Source organism: Semicossyphus pulcher, unplaced genomic scaffold (assembly GCF_022749685.1).
Source record: "Semicossyphus pulcher isolate SPU_LCO1_2020_fin unplaced genomic scaffold, fSemPul1.0.p SCAF_1, whole genome shotgun sequence".
Lineage (NCBI taxonomy): Eukaryota > Metazoa > Chordata > Actinopteri > Labriformes > Labridae > Semicossyphus > Semicossyphus pulcher.
The window spans coordinates 35,754,401-35,769,928 of NW_027211603.1; the positions used below are offsets into that span (position 1 = coordinate 35,754,401).

General features: G+C 39.7%; 1 protein-coding gene across 1 annotated transcript in view; it reads left to right on the top strand.

The window, feature by feature from the left end:
- The window catches only part of vps35 (VPS35 retromer complex component), a 28,707-nt gene extending 14,305 nt beyond the window's left edge, over nucleotides 1–14,402 (top strand). Inside the window, exons 6-17 of the mRNA XM_069672465.1 lie at nucleotides 1,070–1,289; nucleotides 2,856–2,939; nucleotides 3,199–3,308; nucleotides 3,610–3,706; nucleotides 4,125–4,273; nucleotides 5,426–5,633; nucleotides 8,063–8,218; nucleotides 8,404–8,526; nucleotides 8,628–8,807; nucleotides 9,914–10,153; nucleotides 11,862–12,005; nucleotides 13,034–14,402. Coding sequence (XP_069528566.1) covers nucleotides 1,070–1,289; nucleotides 2,856–2,939; nucleotides 3,199–3,308; nucleotides 3,610–3,706; nucleotides 4,125–4,273; nucleotides 5,426–5,633; nucleotides 8,063–8,218; nucleotides 8,404–8,526; nucleotides 8,628–8,807; nucleotides 9,914–10,153; nucleotides 11,862–12,005; nucleotides 13,034–13,213 — 1,891 coding nt within the window. The 3' untranslated portion in view covers nucleotides 13,214–14,402. The remainder of the gene's footprint in view (nucleotides 1–1,069; nucleotides 1,290–2,855; nucleotides 2,940–3,198; nucleotides 3,309–3,609; nucleotides 3,707–4,124; nucleotides 4,274–5,425; nucleotides 5,634–8,062; nucleotides 8,219–8,403; nucleotides 8,527–8,627; nucleotides 8,808–9,913; nucleotides 10,154–11,861; nucleotides 12,006–13,033) is intronic.
- Nucleotides 14,403–15,528: the final 1,126 nt, after the last annotated feature.

Below are 15,528 nucleotides of genomic sequence, written 5' to 3' on the forward strand. Positions count from 1 at the left end.
ATGTGCAGTGACTAAAATAAGACCATAACACTTAAATGGAATTGGCATTTAATAATAATGATGAATTAAGTCATTTAAAGGAGAGTGTTGGTGATGTTTATTGAGCTTAGTTAATAATATGACAAACACCCAGCATTAATTCACCCTTGTCTTTTTCCGAGTGATTATTGGGAACTGGCATTTATTTGTGTGTGTCAGCTCTCCCTTGCTCATAAATCCCCTCCTGGCATTTATATCACTCCCAGCTATTATTAAAGGAAACATGGTAATGGCCATTATCCTGTCATCTCTCCTCTTAGACACTGATATACTGCACTATTTCATACTTTATTCTGTAACATTTCATATTGCTTAATATTGCTGCTGTTACCCATATATGTAATTTTATCCCATACCATGTCACTTTAGATTGTCACTTTTGTATACCAGTTGTATATACCTCATATTTTATTTTATTTTTATCTATTTCTATTCTATTTCTTCCTGCTACTTGTCTTTGTGCTGTTGCAACAACCGAATTTCCCCTCTGGGGATAAAGTACTATCTTAATCTTAATATCAGTAAGGTGATGGTGATGTTAGCACTGTTTTCGCACAGGAAGAAAGCCCTGTTTGTTGGAAACTGTCCCAGCAAGCACCTGTCATTAAAAACACAAAAGATCATTTTTAATCAGTTTTACACACAAGTTAAGAGAAAACCTTCCAAATACAACCACAGCAGGCATGTGACCAGTTTTCTTGTTGTATCAAGCAGCAAGAAAAGTCGCAGCGTGACATGTTTGACTGGACATCACACGTCCAGCAGTGTGACTGTTGCACAGATACACATTGCAATGATGCACAGTTCCAAGAGGGTTCAACTTTGAACTGTAATTAGTGAGTTTTAGAGGTGTTGGTAGCAGCTTTCGGTCTTTAAGCTAAGCTTACCACATTCTGATTCCAGTGTTTTACTTTCATACAGCCATGAGATGGATATCAAGCTTCACAGTTTTTTCAATCATACCTACAGAATATATGCCACAATGTGTCATGTGTTTCCAACTCTTTTTTTTTTTTTCTTTACTTCAAAGGGGATCAGAGGAGATGACCGGTGATATCAATGACTCCATTGACTTTGTACTCCTGAACTTTGCCGAAATGAACAAGTTATGGGTGAGAATGCAGCATCAGGGTCACAGCCGAGACCGAGAGAAGAGAGAAAAGGAACGACAAGAACTTAGGATTCTGGTGGGCACCAACCTGGTCCGCCTCAGTCAGCTGGAGGGGGTCAATGTGGACAAGTACAAACAGGTGTGTTTGTTGTGTCTGCTGTTATTGATTAAAAGTCATTAATTACAATACATTTTATGTATAGGCGCCTTTCAAAGCACACAAGGTCACCTTACACAGCACAGTTAAAAAACTAAAAAAAATGCAACAATAAAACAACAAAATTAACAAGACAAATTTACAAAAAAAATCATGTGCGGAGGTTTAGTGTGAGGTATCGGACTGAATAAGCAAGTTTATAAAGATACATTTTGAGCTGGGATTTGAAAACTGAGAGAGAGTCAATGTTACAGATGTCGGGAGGGAGGGAGTGCCAGAGTTGTGGGGCAGAGCAGCTGAAGGTTCTAGACCCCATGGTGGTCAGGCGAGTGAGTGGTGCAGTGAGGTGAATGGAAGAAGAAGACCTGAGAGTGCAGGTGGGTGTGTTTATGTGCAGGAGTTCAGAGAGATACAGAGGAGTGAGGTTGTGGATGGCCTTGAAAGTGAGGAGCAGAATCTTGAAATCGATGCGATGTTTGACCGAGAGCCAGTGAAGCTGCTGAAGGACAGGAGTGATGTGATTAATGGAGGGGGTTCTGGTGATGATGCGAGCGGCAGAGTTCAGAGTATATTTCCTTGAAGATACCTGTGATAGGCTCATATTGGTGCTACAGTATTGGTAGACCGTATAATGGCAGGGCTCTGATTTAAAGCTAGTAATTGATAATAGAATTAAGGTTAGAAGAAGGCAGAAAGTTTTGCGAACTTAAATATGAGTTTTGGTTTTTGAAGTATAATCTGTCACATTTGGTATGTCCTCATTATTACACTGCTGTGTTAAATACTTGATTTTGATTGGATAATTACAGCATTCAGAGATCTTTTATTTCTCTATAGCATCTCTCTATCTTTCTAAGAAGGCTACTGAATTAACCATTGCTATGGATGCAACTCTTACTGTGAGGGTAACAGACTATTTTTAAACGGAAGAAATATTATCATTTTTAAATTAATAAAATAATTTCCAAATCAATCATTTGTGTCAAATTATTCATTTCTTGAGTAAATAGGCTTTGGGCTAATTTTTCTTAATTGATTGCATTATTTTTTCTAAGAAGCATTGCATCACAGGTAGACTTACTAAATCTGCATTGCCATGTGTATAGATGGTTATTACTTATTACATCACTTATTTTTCACTTATTTTTCTCTTATTTTAAGTGTTAAACTTTAACACCTTCACCTTTGTTGTCTTACTACAGACAGCTGCTTGCTCTGTTCACTTTCTTCACCAGCAGTATGGTTTACAGAAACTTGACTTGCGTTTTGAATTTCTTCACCGTGAATCCACTTTCAGTTGGTGGTGACACAGCGTGTGGAGGCAGCTTGTTGTTAATGATGTATCAATAGGTTTAAAATGGACATGGTTCCGACATGCTTTTAAAACGGCTGCACTAGTAGCCCATTATTAAACAAGATGCATTACTTTTCCCAGAATTATTTATTGCATTATTTTCACAACCCTAATCCACAAAACACAACACATACTGTACACTTTGTGATGTTTGTGACCTGTCAGGTAAAAGTCATTTTTGTTTCTCTCCACAGATTGTTCTTCCTGGAGTGTTGGAGCAGGTTGTGAACTGCAGAGACTCACTGGCTCAGGAGTATTTAATGGAGTGCATAATTCAGGTAGAAGTGTGAGCAAGCATTACATGACATTTGAATTCATTAGTGCCATCAATCTAAGGATTAATATATTTACATTAGAAATAAAAATGAATCGTATATTTTAACTTAATAATATATTAATAATATGCAAGTCTTTATTTCACTGTGCCTGTAAAATGTTCTGGGCAGACTGAAGCTCTTTTTTGTTTTAATGAATAAGACAATATAAAGTATAAGCACAGCCTTACACTCCTGTGCTAAACGCGTTTTGTCTTGCTAGGTTTTCCCAGACGAGTTTCACCTTCAGACCCTGAACCCTTTCCTGCGCTCCTGTGCTGAGCTCCATCAACATGTCAACGTCAAGAACATTATCATTGCCCTCATTGACAGGTCCAGTTTGATTTACTTAAATGAACAAGGCATATCGTTATTTGCATAAACAGCTTTTGATAAAGCAAATTAACAATTTCCATCTATGTCAGCAGTGGTCATTAATTTGGGAGGTAAAGGACACAGAATAATTTAAAATGTATCTTTTGTGTCTTGAGAACAAAAACAATGTATTTACAACACTATGCAATAGGACCAGGATCCAAATATAGTATATCCATCTTGTATAGACTCTTGGGATAACAGGGAATATAAAGATTCTCCAAAACATGACATCACAGCACTGGCACTTGTCTTTCAGACTCGCTCTGTTTGCTCATCGAGAAGATGGCCCTGGAATTCCAGCTGAGATCAAACTGTTTGACATCTTCTCTCAGCAAGTGGCCACTGTCATTCAAGTAAGTTACATTCGCTTTACCTGGACTATAAGACAATTTAATCATGCTTTCTGCAGTTTAATCTGAAAGCAGTCACTTATTTGCTCTCCCACAATGTAAAGGTTCAACTGTAATTTCAGAATAATTTTTACTTTAAGTAATAATCTTGGTCTGAAGGTGCATACAATTAACATAGAGAAGGATTTAGAAGCTAGGAAAAACAAATATTTAATAAAATACAAGTATGAAAATGATGAGATAAAAATTACAAATAAGATAAATGTGCAAAATAATTAAATTTCAGTAACTGCATAAGGTATGATAATACATGGGAGGCTCTTACTATTCCCTCCTGAAGCTACACTGACTTCATATTCACGAGTCAAACAAATATTGGGCTGACAATAAAGATGTTTTTATTCTGTGATTCCTCCTTCAGTCACGCCAGGACATGCCTTCAGAGGACGTGGTCTCTCTACAGGTCTCGCTCATCAATTTAGCCATGAAATGCTACCCTGACCGTGTTGACTATGTAGATAAAGTGCTGGAGGGCACTGTGGAGATATTCAACAAGCTCAACTTGGAACAGTAAGTCCTCAAAAGTCCTGACACACAGGTTTAATCTGGCATTTGGTCTGAGTTGAAAGGTCATTTATTGCCTGCAGAAATGAATTCAACAGGTGTGTTAAAGGGAGTGCGTGCATCAGTAATGTATCAGTGAAAATGTGGCCATTATTCTAAGTTTTAATGTAGTCCAGAGCGTTCAGGCTTAAAGGAAGAATTTCAGTGTTATTAAACGTGCGCACTGTTTTTACATATTTTCAGTTCTTCTTGACTAATGGGTACAAAGAGTTTAGATTGTATCAGCAGGCAGTTGTGACAGAACAAAAGTGTGTCAACTAAAAGTCCCTCTTGAGCACTTCCAAACCTTTTTGTACCCATTATTCCTTTAGACCCCAATGTCAGCTAAAAAGGACACAAGTTTAAAAATACCATAATTCCCCTCTAAGGGCCCAATCAGACAGAACGTGTTTTAGCAACTGGGGCAGCTTTTTAAAAAATTGTTTTCAATGAGAGGGCCGCTTTTTGAACGCTGCTTCTGCGTTGGAGAGCGCCTCGACTTTTTTCCGCTCTGTGTGCCTCGCGTTTTTGAGAAAATGCCTCGAGTTGAAAAAACGTCAACTCCAAGCAGAAAAACGCCTGACTTCATGGACGTTTTTTCTCATGGTCCAATCGGATGAAAGGAGAAACGGTTAGGTTAATGACAGCTAATGATTCGGTGGTTACCTTAACAACAGTAGGAAAAAGAGGCACAGCGAGCTGCTCTTTCTTTAACCTCGTAGGCTTCAACAAAAAAAAGCAGTGCGGTGTGCTTCGCGTTTTACAGCTTGCAAAACGTGCTCTGTCTGATCGGACCCTAAGGAATGTCGTACAGCAGAGTTAGAACAACCAGATAGAAGTTCACTCTTAATGATAAAAAAAGATTAATAACTACTTTTGGTAACAGTGAGTGAAAATGAGTGAATGATTGAATTTTCTCTTAACGTGTGAAAACTATAGCCAGATGGGGGGATGAGAATAAAGGAGAGAATGGGATAACCCCACACACCAGCACACTCACGTTACATGTTACCCCATGCAAACCTTTTAGAGCAATATGACTACCACGTCGTAATAGGGTCTTTGCTTTCACAATTATCTGGAACACTTTGACCCTTTACATTCTTTTCCCTCCCGCAGCATAGCGACCAGCAGCGCAGTGTCAAAGGAACTCACCCGACTGTTGAAGATCCCAGTAGATACCTACAACAACATCCTGACGGTGCTGCAGCTCAAGCACTTCCCACCACTCTTTGAGTACTTTGACTATGAGTCGCGCAAGAGCATGAGTTGCTATGTCCTAAGCAACACGCTGGATTACAACACCACCATTGTGGCACAGGAACAGGTCAGATATCTAGCTTCTACTTTAGCATGAGACATTTTATGTTTGCCTTCTAACAACAGCACAAACTCTGCCACCAGACAGAACAACGGTACTGTCTATATACTATATACTATAAGCTGATATTTGTTGGATGGTGACATGGGATGGGCATGCATATAAATGGGCAGTATCACGGTATTACACTATACCGGGGTATTTAGATGTCCGGAGGGAATGAATTTCAATACTGTCAAAAAGGGGCGTATTACAGCGAACAATACGTCACCTTATTTACAGAAAGTTATATCATAATACCATAATTACTGTGCTTAATTCTTCTCCACCATAAGTTAGTGTTTGTTCACAAAACAACTTTAATCGGCTCACTTTCTCTTCAGTTCTTTTCTCCACACACACCTACACCTGCTGTACCTGCACACAGCAGCTCTCTGTTTCTCTCTCCCTCCATGTGTCTGATCTGTTGACATTCATCATGAGCCATATGTTTTACAAAGTTGCTAAAATAACAAAAAAACAAAATGAATAACTGTCGTTTAGAGTTCTTCACACACAATCTCATTTTCACTGCAGCAGGTGAGCTAGCGTGGAGGAGGCTCGTTGTTAAAGATGTATTATAGAGGTGTTTGTTGTCCGGTAAGAACATGAAATAGGCTAGTGATGGTGTAAATAAGGAAAGTCACACACACACACACACACACAAGTACACACTCACACAAGTACACACTCTCTCTTTGAGATGCCACTAATTTTAAATGCATGCAATTAAAACTGTCATGATATTCAGTGTAAACTGAAACGATGTATAAACTATATAACTATATAAACACTATACATGACACGTTTTGTGTCGAAACGGTGAAAACATACTAATGAGGCCGACACGACACCGCTTCACTTAAAATGTTTTACAACAGAATAAGGTCTGTATTTAACAGAAGACATCGCACCTCTCTCACACCGTTACAGTGTACACTGTTAACAACAAGCCACCTCCACATGCCGCGTCACCACCGTCTGTACACTGTAATGGCCCATTAACGCCTTCAATCACTGTATCTGCACATTAACAACCTATACACTGTTATTGCACATTTAAAACTGTGAAGACCGTGTGGTATATTAACACCTCTACCTCCCTGTAATGTTTGTTTACATTAAAGCTGCATGTTAGTTTTATTCTTTAGATTTGCTTGAGTAGGTTTACCTTTCAGATATGTTTATTTTTAGATATATGTTTATATTTTAGATTAATATAGATCAGGTTATTATTTATTATTGCTGTTAGAATTCCTGGATGTATATATTTTTCTCTTAGTATTAGGGTTATTTTAACTGTGTGTTTATTTTCTCCTGTGCTGTAGTCGCTTTGATAACCTGCTGCTATAACACCACAATTTCCCAGTTTGGGATCAATAAAGTACACTTACCTACCTAACCACCCAACCACCTCCCTCCCTCACTCCCTCAATGCATTGGAAGGAGGGACATGCCAGCAGACGTGTGTGTGGATCTTATGTGGTGGTAGTGCTTCAGGTATTGGAGAGGGAGCGCAGTGAGAGAGTGTCCAGTTAGTTCATCGATCGTGGATGACTTTGACTCTGTCTTTTTGACAGATTAAAAAAAAGAAACATGATAGGATTAGTCCCAAATACAATCTGGCTCTCACAGAGAGTTACAGCCGGAGAGAGCCCCGGAAACTTGAAACGTGCACGGGCAGTGACCCCGGGGGCTGGAGAGAAACATTCAGAGAGATCAGCGACCAATTAAGCTGTTATTTTCATGTGTGTGCGTCCTTGAGATCTGCAAGTCGTATAATTTATGTCAACATTTCATATAATCCTGTGTAGGGTAGCAAGACATGTCCAAGTAATTGCACAACCATGTCATACATGTGTGACAGCGACTTCCCCCTCCAACCAGCCGCTCTGCTGTACTCTGCAGCACTGTTTTATTTTTATATACCGTCATATATCGTATACCCCGGTATTATGGCAAGAAGGTATTACGGTATGGAAAAAATGGATACCGCCATTCCTCTGTGTACAAACTAGTTCAAGTATTTCAAACCATTGTGATGTAGTAATGCTTCACTTAATAATAACTTGTGCTTGAAGGTGTTGCGTTAAACCTACCAACAGTTGGTGCACCTGCTGCTGGTCAGACCAATCTGAAATGTGTTGAAGCATCTTTTTTTTTCCACTGGCAGGGCAGATCGGCAGAGATCCCAGAGATATAACAAGGCAGCATTCCCTTATGATCCCCAGGGTTACTCTACCAAAGGAAGCCCCTGGCTAATATCCGACTGTGACCATCTTTTACTTATTTGTGCAGGATATTTGACCCATTTCTAATCAGTGACTTAATCAGAGTCGTTTACCACTAAAAGTATGTTAATGCTAAACTTTGCCCTCCGGCCCTGGTTTCTCTAGGTGGACGCTATCTTGAACTTGGTATCAACACTGATCCAGGACCAGCCAGACCAACCAGCTGATGATCCTGACCCTGAGGACTTTGCTGAGGAGCAGAGCCTTGTGGGTCGTTTCATCCATCTTCTCCACTCTGAAGATCCTGATCAGCAGTACCTTGTGGGTCCTTTTCTTAAACATTAAAGAAGCACAGGAATGGATTTGCATGTGTATCTCATCTACCAGATGTATTACATAGTACACACATAGTATAGTACGAGTATCTCATCCCAAAATGTGACTTTGTGATTGGTCTTTGTGTGGATTCTGTTGTTTTTTGAAATTAAATTCTTATTCATTGGCAGATTTTGAACACAGCCCGGAAACATTTTGGTGCGGGTGGAAACCAAAGGATTCGCTACACACTCCCGCCTTTGGTGTTTGCTGCCTACCAGTTGGCCTTCAGATACAAGGAAAACTCGTCATTGGTGTGCCAACATCCTTTTTCACTGCATTCAACACGCTGTATGTGTAGTATTGTCTAAGTAAGTATGTAATATTTAAATAATTCCTTATTTTCTCACATCAGGATGACAAGTGGGAAAAAAAGTGCCAGAAGATCTTTTCCTTTGCCCACCAAACCATCAGTGCACTTATCAAGGCTGAGCTTGCGGAGCTGCCCCTTCGACTCTTCCTGCAGGGGGCGCTGGCTGCAGGGGAGATTGGATTTGAGAACCACGAGACTGTAGCTTATGAATTCATGTCACAGGTAGAATGTTTAAATGTAAAATACACTGTCAGTCTTTTAAATCTCTTGATTACTCACACTTGCATCATGTCTACACAGATGTCTGATAATTAAAGAAGTATTTTAATCCTGCACCTCTATTGTAAATGTCTCAATGAGTAATCTGTACAAAACGTTTAAGAGTTGCTATAGTAGACTATTTCAGCTGGCAGGTGTGAAGCTGAAATGGCTGCAACATCACATTTTCTGTAACACATTTCGCATTTTGAAGAGATTGATGTTACAGCTGTTTCTGGTTTTAAAAAGTTACTCTTTAAAGTTATAATCTCAAAGATCTCAGTTTCGTTCTCTTTGGCGGCAACTGTGGCAATAATTGGTAATTGCTCGACCACACTACCCAGATATCCAGACAGTGTCACGTGTGACATCTGCGGTTGGCTCCGGTTGTAACTGTTGATTTCCCTCGTTGACGGTCGCTTTCCTTTTTAAACCGATTGATTTTTGATTTTTTTCTGCGAAAGTCGACACAGACACACAGTCTATAATAATACTATATACTGCAAATGCAAAGGCTTTCATCAGTGGGCCATAGGCTCAATCACCATTGTGTTACCTCATTCGGCGATAGATAGAGACTTAACAGACATTTATTTACATGTAAATCTTGGATATTATAACTTTCACAAACATTTTCTGACAACATGACAGAAAGCATCCCTACAGACACCTAAAATATTAAGCTGAGCCTGTCAGTGGACGTTCTTTGATCAGGCCCATTTACATTTACAGCCCAGCTGAAGCTATCTACTGGAGCAGATCCAAAACTTTTGTAACTATTAGTCATTTAGACCCCAAAATCACATCAGAACTCCCCTTAAACTCAGGCCTTTATTGACACAGAGGGAACAGTTTCTTTGATTTTCTTTTTTTGATGTTTATTGGAGCGTAGCACTGAGTCATTTCACTTTTTGAAACTCCAGCCACTAAACAAAACTAAAAAACTAGAAGTTTATAAAATTTCACAAGGCGACCTTAGTGACACCTTTCAATTGGTTTTCTTCCCAACCTTTGTCTCATTTGTATTCTTGTCTTCCTCCAACCCTATTCATCCAATATCTTCTCACTAGGCCTTCTCTCTGTATGAGGATGAGATCAGCGACTCCAAAGCCCAGTTGGCAGCCATCACTCTGATCATTGGTACCTTTGAGCGGATGCGATGTTTCAGTGAGGAAAACCACGAGCCACTGAGGACTCAGTGTGCACTGGCTGCCTCTAAGCTGCTGAAAAAGCCTGACCAGTGCCGAGCCGTCAGTATCTGTGCTCATCTCTTCTGGTCAGGCCGCAGTACTGACAAAAATGGTGAAGAGGTATGTTCAACTTATTTTGTTTGTTTGGGGTTTTGTTTCTCAATTTGAAGCAACGCTTTCTGCCATTTTTCACAACCATTAAGTAAACACAGTAAAATGTAAATTATGTTCATGGGGACAATAAACGAAGCACACTGTGGCACCTCAATTTGTATTTAGCCACATTAAGCCTGGGTGATGTGTACAGTTGTTCGGGTACAGTTATGTGTTTTTTATTAGGTTTATTTGGGGCGTTTTTGCTCCAATATGAGTATACAGTGGCAGCAGGACATTGGAAGAGGACACCTCTTGACAATTCAATTAAAAATGTAGATAATCTGTATCAAAGGAACATTCGTTGTATATATTCAAAATTTAATTTTAGACCAAACAATTAGCTTTCAACTATGTGGCTACTTGCGGCTTTGTTGTAGGTCTGGACCTGACTAATCTAGGTGACACCCTTCTTCTGTTTGGCCCTTAACAGATCTGGTTATTACATGTGTCCTGGGTGATCCAATCACAAGTGGCCAGCTCTAAGCACTAGCATTCACACTTTGCATTTCAATGCTTCTCCAAATGCGTCTCCGCTGACCACTTGTGATTGGATCTCACTTTCCCGCTCTGTATGCAAATGAACGCAAAGCCTTGCTCACTTTAATAAGATTTTAAAAACATATAATACAAAAAACAAAACGCAGACTTGCAGCACAGAGAGGGGGAGAGCTGCTGTACAGGCGCTCAGAGGGAGGGAGCGGGTGAGTACGGACTGAAGTTATGATGTGATATGAAACTTTGTTTGATCATGAAGCGTGATGCTCCTCTAAAGCTCTGTGTTTATCAGTGAAATATATGAACTACACAGCTTATGGACATATGACAGTGTGTGGAGACAGAGTTTATACTTTATAGTAACTGTGTGCAGAAATACGGACGGATCGCGATGTCATTGAGTCAGGTACAGAGCATGAGAGAAACACACAGATCTGTGTCCTCACTGCGCTGCATTATTAAACTCTGATAACTGCAAGTGGATCACTTGATATTTAAACTGAGATAAAATGCTTGTGCATCATATCTCCGACCCGCGTCGTCTCTCCCCCTTGTCGGTTTGGGATGTCCCGTATTAAAAACTTGAATGCAGTCTCCTAACTGAATAAACACAGATACGATCTGTCTGTCTGCAACTACTTTTACACATGCTGGAGTGACATGAGAAATAAATAAAAATAAGATTTTTAAGAGACACAACGGAGAAATGTTAAATCAGACAGCAGAGAGAGGTGAGTGGTCTCTCCGTATCCACGTGATTGTTGTCATGGATACGGAGAGAATGGATGGTGCTTAATGTAGCCCAGGACGCATGTGCGTACACAATGCCAGACGTAGGTGGATAAATGTGTCCCAGACCCCTTCATATGTGGCCTGAGTGATTGGATCAGAATGTGTCCTTAATCCGTCCTGGGAGCGTTGTGGTTAAGGCCGTCCTCTTGTGATCCGATCTGTAAAAATGGTGTAGAGTCCACTTAAATCCACTTTGCCACACCCATGCAAAAGGATCATAAAAGACACACCACTTCAGCCCATCAAAAATGCAATTCATTTGAAAACCAGAAAGAAAGAATAACAATCTTAGCAATTCGGTGTGTTCGTAACCTGACACTTAATACACTTTAATACAATCTCTTTCCACAGCTGTCATTACTAATTACTGATGTTGCATCTGCAGATACGCGATGGTAAGCGGGTGATGGAGTGTCTAAAGAAAGCTCTGAAGATTGCAAATCAGTGCATGGACCCATCGCTGCAAGTCCAGCTGTTCATTGAAATCCTCAACAGATATGTCTGCTTCTACGAGAGGGAAAACGATGCGGTAGGGCACCACTAATGTCACAGTTTGAAACAGTTCGACATGCACCCAGCAGTCACACTCCGCTGGTTTTATTACATCACGTTAGAGAAGAAATAGAAAAACTCAAACGATAGACATTTTCATATCGTTTTGACGAGATGTGTCGTCATATCGCCCAGCCCTAGTCTGACCCATGCATACGACCATTGTAGAGACAGGGAATATTGCAAAGCAGATGGTGAGGTGGGGAATTGAAAGCCAGGTTGTAAAATGAACTTAATATCAACTATTTCATAAGCCTCTTTCAGATTAAAAAGATTGGAGCAAATCTGCTTCACAGCGCTGTTTCTCCTTCACGTTGACCCTGAGAGATGGGTGCGACTGTAGGGTGTCTCCCTGGTTAATCAAACCGCATCAATTTGCATTAAAGAATTTAGGAACAGAGTTTAATTTGTTGTAATATTTTGTCAACTCATACTATGCATCACTAAGTACCATTTTAGTTTTCATCTGCCATCACACTGGAGACTTTGTGGTGGCTTCATTCAGCCTTGACCTGCCACAATCACATGCACACATGGTCTGTGTTAATGAGCAACGACTGGAAATATAGGGACAGCTCCCAAGCAATCATTGCGTTTCCTTATTATGAGTCCTCCCTAAGACATTATAAAGGGAAATTGTAAGTGGAAACAAAGTCATGTTTGTAAACTAACCAAAATGCATTGAGTGTATTCATTTATATTCAGAGCCTTTTTTTTAACGTTTTAAATCATGCATTGTCGGCTGGATGTTGGCTCATGCTAAGTGTTGTGTCGTATGGATGTGTGTATACTGGTGTCCTTGCTCACAATACGAGTAAAACAGGGACCCACTTGTAAAACATTGCTGTGCAGCACATCTGGGGACCAAAAACTCCACAGGCTGCCTTTCCTGCCTTCATTAGTCTTCAAAACAATCAGCCATTTGCTTTCATGTGATGTGAATGCAGCCCATTAAAGCCTTTTAAATAACACTATCCTACTGTCCCTTATCCTCCACCTATCCAGGTAACAGTCCAGGTATTAAACCAGCTGATCCAGAAGATCAGGGAAGATCTTCCCAACCTGGAGGCTAGCGAAGAAACGGAGCAGATCAACAAGCACTTCCACAACACACTTGAGCATCTTCGCCTGCAGAGAGAATCCCCTGAGTCTGAGGGCCCTGCCTATGAGGGCCTGGTCCTTTAAAACTGTTTCAGATGTTTCACAAAATATGAATATACAACTGTAGGCCAGGAAAAAAAATAAATGTCAAGAAGAGCTAAAATAATTCACTCATTTTCTCTTCCCTATCTCTCACTAGCAGAACAGTCTGCAGCAGCTTAGAGGTGTAACAATTTAAGAGGTGTGTGCCAGCAACACTGCATTGTGCACTTGAGTCAAGTCTAAGGCACCATTCCTTTATGAATTCCTATTTGACCAATTCGTCTTCAATCTGTATCATTTTATTCTCAATAGACTTATAATCTGTTTTAGGTGTATCCACGGGCCATGACCCCCTCCCTTGTTCACAACTTTCCATTAGGAGAAGTGAATGTACGTATTAACCAAGTGTATATAGTCTACAGAGTCTAGTAGTGGTGTGTTCACCCCTGAGTAATTAGTAAGTGCTGTTTCATAGGAGGGCTATGTGCTAAGTTTGAAATAGGTTTGGGCCGAACAAATGGAAGCACATGCACACCTTTGCCCTGCAGGAAGAAAGCAAACACTGTAGGTTCCTTTAAGACTTGCCCATTGTTTCAGAACAAAGCGTCCTGTCACTTTGACTGTGGGAAGTTTGCAACATTTTGCATGAACCTGAATTCTTCTGCTATCCAAGCTAAGATGCAAAGACATGATGAAAAACTCACAAATGTCATAACTGTCATATTTTTCAGAAGATCGTTTCATTCTTTAACAGTGCTTCTTTTCAATAACACCACATTTGTTTCTTGTGATTCAGTATTTCATGTGTTGCGTCATGGACTCCCCTTCAGTTAATCAACATGTTCTGAGCTGCAGCATGTGTTTGTACGCTTTTGTGTGCATAAGGCCTGGTTTGAACTTCAGTGTCTGAATTTGTCATTATCAGTTAAATCCTGTTGCTTGGTGATTCTGTCCTTTCAGATTATCTTTCGTGAAGGCGTTCAACAGTTTCTCAGGATTGCACAGCAGTTGACAAGTTGCCATGCTGAGTATGTCATGATGTACAAGTTGTGCATAAGATTTAGAAATGGTTTGCTGCAGCTTCTGACTCTTTTTAAACTTTTGCGTTAATTTGTTGAAGGCGGTATGAACCACTTTCTTTCCCCTAATGAAACCTATGTAAACCCACGTGTGATTCAGATAAAGAAAAAGCTGATTAATTATCATTGTCATTTGCTGAAATAAAATTGAAATTAAGAATACTTATTTGCATTTTGTGTATTTTACATGCAGCATATGAATATAATAACTTTTTATTTTATTAATTAGCATTTCTACACAGTACAGAATAGTATAGAAATTGATGTTTGTAATGTCCAGATCTGGAAAAATATGAATTTTAAGACTATTCCCCCTGTTGTGTTTTCTAAAATATAAAATCGAGGGTTTCTCAAAATACGTTTATCATACAAGCAGAGTCATATTCATGGCATTTGGACTAGGGATGTATCAATCTAGTGATCTGATCCATCGATGTGGTGTGGATGCATCAGTTCAATGACCAATGACCCAATACCATTGACGCAAAGTGAACATATCAACCAAAATCTATGAAACCTTTTATTTCAAATTACCCCGTGCCCCGCTTCCATTCACTTGTGATCATGTTTAAGTTGTCTTCTCATATTCACAGGCCCCTGAAATGGTGGGAATCGAAATGTCATTGTGGCAGACTTCATGACATTAGCAATTGTCTTATCTTTGTCCAAAGAATTATTATAAAATCGAATCATGATTCAAAGAAGCCGAGTCATACAATATTTATTCAATGTGTTTCTTGAGAATAATAGAGAGAATTTTTTCTTTCTTTTTGGGCAGAGATGTTTGACAGTGGACATCCTCACTTTCTGCATTAAGTGTGGACTGAGCAGCTAAGCTTTCAAAGGCATGGCTTTATCCAAAATATGAAGCTTGTTTGGTTACTGATTTCAATTCGGAAAGGCAAATTAGATGCAAACTTTGCGTAAAAAAACAAACAAACTCCAAGATTGGAGAGGCTGCAATTGTAGGCAAAAATCCAAGGACAAAAGCAGTTTAGTGAACCAAAGTACCTAGCTACAATTCTCTAGCAATAATTTACATACTCAGAATGTTAACATTCAAACTAAATAAGGGACATAACATTTTGAGAGTTTTAGTTTTGCTCTCAGAGTGTAATGCCCCTTATTTATTTTATAGTTATTTCTGGCACTCATACTAGAGCTCCGCTTACTGAAAGTGTGATAGACATTTCAGGTGAAGTGCTGCTGTGTGGAAACCCTCCCTTTCAAACCACAAAAACTTTTTCTACATTTGTCAGTGATGCAAAACAACAACCG